At 34.9% G+C, this 8,749-nt stretch overlaps 1 protein-coding gene across 1 annotated transcript; it reads left to right on the top strand.

Annotated features, from left to right (window-relative positions):
* The first annotated feature begins 5,118 nt into the window (after positions 1-5,118).
* On the top strand, positions 5,119-8,287 carry LOC111001697 (UDP-glucosyltransferase 2-like). Its single transcript, XM_045633848.1, has 3 exons — positions 5,119-5,936; positions 7,158-7,374; positions 8,049-8,287. The coding sequence occupies exons 1-3, from the start codon at positions 5,139-5,141 to the stop codon at positions 8,285-8,287; spliced, it is 1,254 nt and encodes a 417-aa protein (XP_045489804.1). The 5' UTR covers positions 5,119-5,138.
* Positions 8,288-8,749: the final 462 nt, after the last annotated feature.

The following is an 8,749-nucleotide window of genomic DNA, read 5'->3' as shown; positions in this document are numbered from 1 at the left end:
GTGTGCCGCCAAATTTTAAAATAATTAAATATATGCCGTGACAAAAAAAGGTTGAGAACCACTGACTCACTTTAGCTTGTGTTCCAATGATCCACTCTACATAACATTGCACTGATGCTCAATAACGACAGAAATTGAGTAATAAAGTAATTTGTTATTTGCTAAAATTTCCCCCAAACCCCATACACTTATCTATATAATAACCCTCTATCACATATAATAACCTATAATATTATAATATTCAAATCCATTTTAGATAGACATCTCAATCCAAATATTGATAAAATTGTGCAAATAAGCAATCAACGGAGTGTAATAGCCATCTGTCGATAGAAGATATCCATGGTAGGTCGGATCGGTGCATGTGGATAGAGGTTTGTATGAAAATAACAGTTCCACTGTGCCAATATCTTAAGATTTTAACTTACACCAGTTAGTTACAATAATTAGGAAGCTATTTCAAACATTGTGTAAAAAAACTTGGCGATTAAAAAGAGTGGCGGAGAGTTTATTACCAGTTCTTCTCTTCCGTTCTACGCCCTTGATTTGAGAACTGGCAGTAAATGTAAAATTAGATTCATTTAATATTTTTTTGATGGTCATAAGTGTACATTGTGTTACCTATATGAATAAATGAATTTTGACTTTGACTTTGACTGCTACTAGAAGTAGTAGTAGTAGAAGTGCGCTAGTCTAGTTTCGTATGTCAACTCTTTTAATAATAATTTATTTGCAAGTATATGTACAAACATGTTATGGTGATACAATCTACAAGTTCGCACATTCTGCCACATAATGGCATGCAAATTTGTCCTAAAAGGAATTTTACGTAGAAGTTACATTGTGAGTCATATCATTATAGTCAGTTTAAATATTTTATTAGTCAATCATCATATAATTAAAATATATTATAACGTTATTCAATTAATACTATTAATTATGATTCACGTAAATAATGATTTATATAATTATATTTTTTTCCAAGAAGTAGTACATCCAGTTAATTTTAATAACTCGAGTCGGAAGATGTTTTAAGGCCTTAACACACTAGCGGTCTGCGAGCGGCTTCGGAGCGGAGACGCAGCGATTGAATGACGTACAATACACACAATAAACACTCAGTTGCAAAATGTATTCCATCATCTATGATTTCCATAGACCATTAAATGTTGGAGTAAACTTTGGCGAAGAAATAGTCAAAACTTATTTTGTACGATATAAAGTTAAGGTCTCGTTATTTGACCATCCAAACTTCCCTCGTCCATGTAACCTTAACTCCCTTCTTTCCCTCCCATATAAGATTCTCCCCTCCATAACTTGTAGTATTATGTTAACCTCTTGTATATATTATTATATATCTGTGATTGATGTAAACTTTGTGTGTGTTGTCTTTTTTTTTGAAGTCATTTTTGTTTTGGGTAACTCTGCTTAGATTTATTTCAATCCATCAAATCTATCCTCACCGTGATAATGCTTAGAACGTGACATTGGCGGAATTGTGATTGACACATAAGTCGCCATTAAAAATAAAATGAATGAATGAAGTTAAGGACTTTATGACAACGCACACGCGCCACACAGAGCGAGCGGCCTCGCGAGGCATTTGCCGCGTGAAGCTGCCACGGGCGAGCGACCAAGCGCCCGAGCCATCGAGTGTCGGCTTTTTGATTTGGTCAAAGATGACTCATTCGTTTACCTCGCGCAGTAACACCGAGCCTCCAGAGTGCGATAAGTTGCCTCGCGCGACATTGCCTCGCGAGGCAGCTCGCTCTGTGTAGAACCCGCCTAATGGAAATGTTTGTACACTTTTAAGTGCGATAAGAGATAAATGATAAAATTTCCGATTATTTTGTATCAAATGTCGCGGTAGTGACCCAAATATGTGAGGAACAGTTATATACTAATAAAACAATAATAGACCCTTTTAATAGTTTTATTCTAGGAGTACATTGTCTTCATATATAATTAGCTAAAAAAGTCCTATTAAAAAAAGTAAGTGTGGAGTTTATTTCCCATTCTTCTTCACATTTCTTTTGGAAGGGGCAACTAGAATAATTTTTATATATTATTTAACGTTCAAAAGTGCCATTTTAGGTGGTCTAATTGGAATAAATGATTTGATTTTGATTGCCAGATTAGAGCTTCAGATAACACCTGGCTATTTCGAATGTCCGACAGTCAATCTTAATGTATATAAAATTACGTGTCACGTTGTTTGTCCGGGATGGACTCCTAAACTAGGGAACCGATATCAATTAAATTTGCACATCATGTGCAGTTTGATGTAACTTAAAAGATATGATAGTTTCCATCTCAATTTATACCCACAATATTATTTTATTGCAAATATTTGTTGATACATTTCTAATAGATGGCGCTGTGTTAAAAGTACCAACGTTTCACATTAGCTACCGTCGTTTCAAATAAGTTCCCCTACTGTTTCCCCTGAACAGTTAACTACTTTGTAATATAACAAAAACCTTAGCCACAGCAACGCTTGGCCAAGTCTACTAATCTTATATATAAAATTCTTGTGTCACGGGGTTAGTAACCGAACTCCCCCGAAACGGCTCGACCGATTCTCATGAAATTTTGTGTGCGTATTGGGTAGGTCTGAGAGTCAAACAACATCTATTTTTAATCCCCCTAAATTATAAGGGTGGGTCCACCCCTAAATTTTTTTATTTATTTTTTAGACAAAATTTTTCGTTTTTATTTTTTTACGATACACCATACAAAAATACATGCAACCCTAAATTTTCACCTCTCTACAATCATCCATTTTTTTATTGTTAATTATACCTTTAATTTTTTGGCACAAAAACATGGCAAAACAACGTTTGCCGGGTCAGCTAGTATATCTATATGTATCTTTGAAAAACATTTTTGTGTCTGTGACTGCTTCAAGGCCTCATAACGCTTCTTGCTAATCGTTCCATACCCATGTCATGGCTCGCGAGAGCGTCTGGAATCTCGTTTATACATCAAATACATTTGACAATTTTAAATAAAAAATGTTGAGTTAAAAGCAAACTATCACTAACACATTGCAAGGTCAACAAATATTTGCTTTTAATTAGCAGATAAACACTAAGTCTAAGTTTTGTTTGTTTCGTATATTTATATTCATTTATAATGTAAAAGCCGAAAATCAAAACTGTTTTCATATGAATGTTTGAAAATATGTATGAATGTATATTCTTATTTTTATTAAAAAAGATCATGGCATGCAGCATATTAGGTGCCGAATACTTGGTTCCGAGGGTGACAATGGTTTAAAAAATAATTACGGGACGTTCGCACGGATCCGAGTGGGCGGCACCGCTACTAGGATCCCGATCCACTCGGATCCGTGAAAAGAGCAGTTACTGTGTTAATTATTATGATTTTATATGGAAAACCTAAATATTTTCTGGGATAAAACTTTAAAGACATTTGCCGTATAATTGTAACAGGCGCATTAAAATTAATCTACTCGTATACTAATAAATAAATACGAGGAAAAATTTGTATGTATGTAAGGAACTGGGTCAAAAACTACCGTGCTATTAATGCTAGTAACATTAATATATGAAAATTAATGATATCGCTATGTTTTTGCTATTAATGTTTAAAGAACTTTATTTTTCATTACACAAACAAATATTTTATTTACACGAGAAACTTAATAGTACTATGTAATACGAGCGAGATACACGACGCCATAGCCGTCACAATTTTAGTCAGCTATGTTCATTCTAACATGCATCTTTAATGCCTTTTTGAATTTGTCAAACACTCCAATATCGCGAATTTGAGATGGTAATTGATTAAATAATTGCACACCCTCATGCCAAATAGACTTCTTCAAATAATTTGTACGCGGCTTTGGCAAGATAAGCAAACTCGCTCGACGTAGTTGTGTATTTGATTTATATTAAATTAGTTATAGCTTAAATGTTGGCAGTAAAAACTCAGTGTTGTCACTTGAATCGTTCGTATTAGAAAACCGCTGCGCTATCTTTTAATATATAAAATTCTCGTGTCACAATGTTAGTTATACTTCGTATTTGCGTGTTGTTCTTACGAGTATGTAAGTGCGTGCTCCTATTTCACCATGCCTCCTGCTGATAGAGGACAAATCTGTGTTTTTAATTAATTTTTTTATTCTTTATTACTCAATATGTCATATGGAACATGGTGTAGTGGTTGCAGCTCCTTACAAACATTGTGTAAAAAAAACTTGGCGACTAAAAAGAGTGGCGGAGAGTTTATTGCCAGTTCTTCTCTTCCGTTCTACGCCCTTGATTTGAGAACTGGCAGTAAATGTAAATTTAGATTCATTTAATATTTCTTTTTTTGACGTTCATAAGTGTACATTATGTTACCTATATGAATAAATAAATTTTGACTTTTGACTTAGACTTACAGTGACCATATATTTTTTGACTCAAAACGATACATTATTTTAATAAGAACCCCGCTGTTATAGATACTACAGATACTAAATATCAGCATAGTACATACACGTGTTAGTTTTTTGTGAGATACCTCGAAAAAACATTTCGTTTACAAGCATAGAGAATGTGTGGGTAATATGTAAACCCCCCCCCCCTCACCTCTATGGTGCTTACGTACTAGCTCCACACATTGATATTGCGATGGAACTATGTCAAAATAACAGGTGCGTGACATCATCCACCGCAAAAAAGTACAGACAACAAAAAAGTTAATAATACTATTCATTTATTTGCTCGAATGTAGGTGAACATTCTGTATCGGTAATCTTTTGTGAATCTAGTGTTATATTATAGGTATTTAATTGTAAATATTACTATTAAATTAACTACTACTATGATAACAAAACTAAACAACAATAATGAAACATGAACGAAAATAAAAAGCAAAAGAAACACATTTTTGTAATATATGTAACTAATTGTAACTAATTGTAAGACAGTACGACTACGTCACTGAGATGGCCGCCAGTGCTAGATGCGTACGCAAGAAAGAAATGAAGCGTATATGTCCAAAATTCATTTATTCAAGGTTCAAACATTCTTTCATCAACAAAATTTACATACAAGGCCACTATTAATTAAGTGTAGCATTTGATACAATATTTAAAATTAACATTTCCATTTCAATATCTGATCACAATGGTGCTGTTTTTATCTATTCTGTTAATAAAATTTGCGTTTTGTGATTGCGCGAACATTTTGTTTCTGGCCATGACACCATTGTACAGCCACCAGACAGCTTTAAGACCCGTGTACATGGAATTGGCCAGACAGGGCCATCAGATAACCGTGGTTTCAGGAATACACCCGAACGATTTACATGAAAATGTAACGCACATATATTTGAACCGTACTTTTAGCAGCCTCGCCGGGTTAGTGGACGACATGAAAGGCGCGGACTCATTAAAATCCCAACAAACTACGACTTTTAAAAATGCAAAAATCGCCCTGGAATCCATATTGAATACTGATATGAGTGATTTGATAAAAAGCGGCAGAAAGTTCGATTTAATAGTCACGGAAATTTGTACCAGATTCACCGCAGTGTTTTCAGAAGTGTTCCAATCACCATTGGTGTTGCTGAGCACACTTGGAGGCAGTTTTGATACATTCCGAATGGTCTCATCACCGGAGCAACCGATCCTGTATCCCATTGGCATCCGAAAGAGATTCACAAATTTAACAGAGATGGAAAAAGTTGTTGAGACGTACCGACATTTTGATTTGCTTAAATTGTATTATGATATGGGTGAATTTGATGAGGTGGTGGTGAGGAAGTATTTGGGTGATGACTTTCCATCTATACACGAGATTAATAACAATATAGATTTGATTATGTTAAATTTACATCCGTTGTGGGATTCCAATCGACCAGTACCGTCAAATGTGATATATCTAGGAGGATTACATTTACAGGAGCATAAAGAATTGCCACAGGTAATAAAATATTTGTCGCAGTTAAGTAGTTCAAATCGGAAAGTTAATTGAATCTCTAGACAGTTAATTAAATATCGATATTCAATCTAGTCGCTAGATTTAAATAAAGTAGCGTCGAAAATGTTTAGCTATCTGTGTGACCCAAAGCCAGCGAGTTGATTAAAAATGTAAAACAAGACTCCACCATGATTATTTATTGTTATTTCGGTGTATTCGTGAAGAACTGAGAGCTTGGAAATTCGGTGCTTTGTTTTATTGTAAATTACTAGGTTAGGGTAGGTTAGTCTTGATGCCTAGGAACGTTTAGGAAACTCGTTGAACGTTTCATTCACTCACTTGTCTGACGCGACTTAATGGAATATCGATCTTTAATTAATTGTCTAGATATTCAATTAAATCTCTGCTTTAACTATTTTACTGCGACATATACACGACGTATCAGTTTCTCTCATTCTTGAGGCAGTAGGTTCGATCCCCGGCAGCACCAATGGACTTCTGTAATTTTTTCTAATAATAATTTATTTGCAAGAATATGGTACAAAAATATTATGATGGTGCCTAAATCTAAAATTCGCAAATTCTGCCACATAAAATAAAAACAGTGTATATTCGAGTACTTCATTTATGTTTAACACTAGTACTTGACCTCCGATTAACGTCCAAACCCAATAACCTATCTCAATCCATTTTTGATCATCGGAGATAGACATCCTAATCCAATTATTGATAACAGTGTGCCAATAACCAATTGACGGATTATAATAGCCATCTGTCGATACAAGCTATCCATTGTAGGTCGGATCGGTGTATTTGATAGACCTTTGTATGAAAATGACAGTTCATCTGTGCCAATATCCTTTTACAAAGATTTACCTAAAACCAGTGTCAAAAGTAATTAATAAGCTATTTGATATGTTTTAAACATAGACAATTATATTTTATAATATTTTTACGGTTTATTTACTTCATTTGGTTTATATTGATTATCAAATGATGTGTAAAGAGCGAAGCGTTTGCATTCTATTCGTCGCAAAAATCGATTGTCTTAGTAGGGTTTGGTTATTGGGATTGAAAACAATCTGATATTGTGAATTAATTATTGGGTTCGGGCGTAAAGGATAAATTATTTAAATATTACCGGGAGTCGGTACCATATTTCCCTAGTTCGCAAAAGAAAGTATCTTGTGAAGCAGACCAGCCATCAAATATTTAATGTTTCAGGATCTGCAGACTATACTGGACAAATCAAATGGAGTGATCTTCATGAGTTTTGGAAGTAGTGTGCGCTCGTCTATACTGAATCGCGAGAAAATTGATATCTTTGTGAAGGTCCTGTCTGAGCTACCATATACAGTGATGTGGAAATGGGATGATGAAGTGGAAAATTTACCGGAAAACTTTATAGTTAAGAAGTGGTTTCCCCAGCGAGATTTACTGAGTGAGTGATTTTTATAAACAGAGATGCAAGTTTTAGTTATAAAAAATTTACTTCAAATAGAAATACTTACACTAAGCCAATATAATGTTCAAATTTAAAATATAATATTAATAAAAAAGTGTTTCGTTTAAGTACATTTTCATTCCTAGGTGTAAGATTTGGGAACCCTTTTAAGTAAAAAATACCTGTGTCAGGGTTCCCAGCTCTTCCATAAACAAACTTAATTCTAAAAAGAGTGTATGTACTTATGTACACGCGTTAGAAGTTATACTTCTTTAGAGCATCGAAAAACAAAACTAAAATGCAGTAGTGATTAAGGATAAATAATAAAATTAATCAAAAATATTTTATTACTGAATACTATCACCGTCGTATATGAAATTGATTTAAAAACACCAAAATACTATTTATTTATTCACACTGTTTATTTGTACCCTTACGAAACACGTGTTCTAAATATAAAAATACTAGAATATACAACTTGAACATAGTTATCAATTTTCATACCACCTAGAACTAACTTCATTAGGTGTCGGTGTGCGCGCGCATCGTAAAAATTCACTCTCATCAATTTTTCATTACGCGCCTAAAGAAGTATAACTTCAACAACTTATACTATATATTTCTATATCTATATATTTATAACTATATATTTTACATCTTCATCCCTGCAGGACACCCCAAAATAAAGCTCTTCATCACCCAAGGTGGTCTTCAGTCTGTTGATGAGTCCATAGATGCCAGAGTTCCAATGGTGGGTGTGCCAATACTTTGGGATCAATTTTACAACGTGCATAAAATTGCTGAACTCCAAATTGGTGTCATGTGCGACGTCGAAACAGTTTCTGAAGAAGAATTCAGAAATTCTGTCCTAGGTGTACTAGGAGATCAAAGGTTTGTAGCATATCCATAGCATATTCTATCAGACTAAGCTGGTCTTCAATTGTAGTTCAAAGTGCTTGGTGCAGCAATAGCTTCAGGCTAGTCTAATCCCTGGTCGTATGTTTGAACCCTGGATGTACCAATGGACTCTTTGTTTCTGCTTTTGATGCACCTTCCTTGAAGAGGGGGGTGTTTAGGCCCTTTCGGGGCATATGCCCCTGTCAGGTGATGTGTTTGTTCGCGCCCTGCTAAAACAGAGCGGTACAGGGTCGGGCCTATAGTCCTTGGTGGGGGTGGCAGCGCGCCAGGAGATATGGGCTCTTGCCGCTGCGCACAGCCGAGGTTTCTATGAATTTGTGAGGGAACCGGCTTTACGCCCTTAAGTTCAAGGTGACAGGAACAGAAGTTGTGCACTGTGTCTATTCGAGTCCTACTCTTTAAATACCATCAGAGTCTATTTTGTCACCAATTAAAATTTGTTATTGAGAATCTG

Source organism: Pieris rapae, chromosome 24, assembly GCF_905147795.1.
Source record: "Pieris rapae chromosome 24, ilPieRapa1.1, whole genome shotgun sequence".
Lineage (NCBI taxonomy): Eukaryota > Metazoa > Arthropoda > Insecta > Lepidoptera > Pieridae > Pieris > Pieris rapae.
This window is presented reverse-complemented; position numbering and strand designations above follow the sequence as displayed.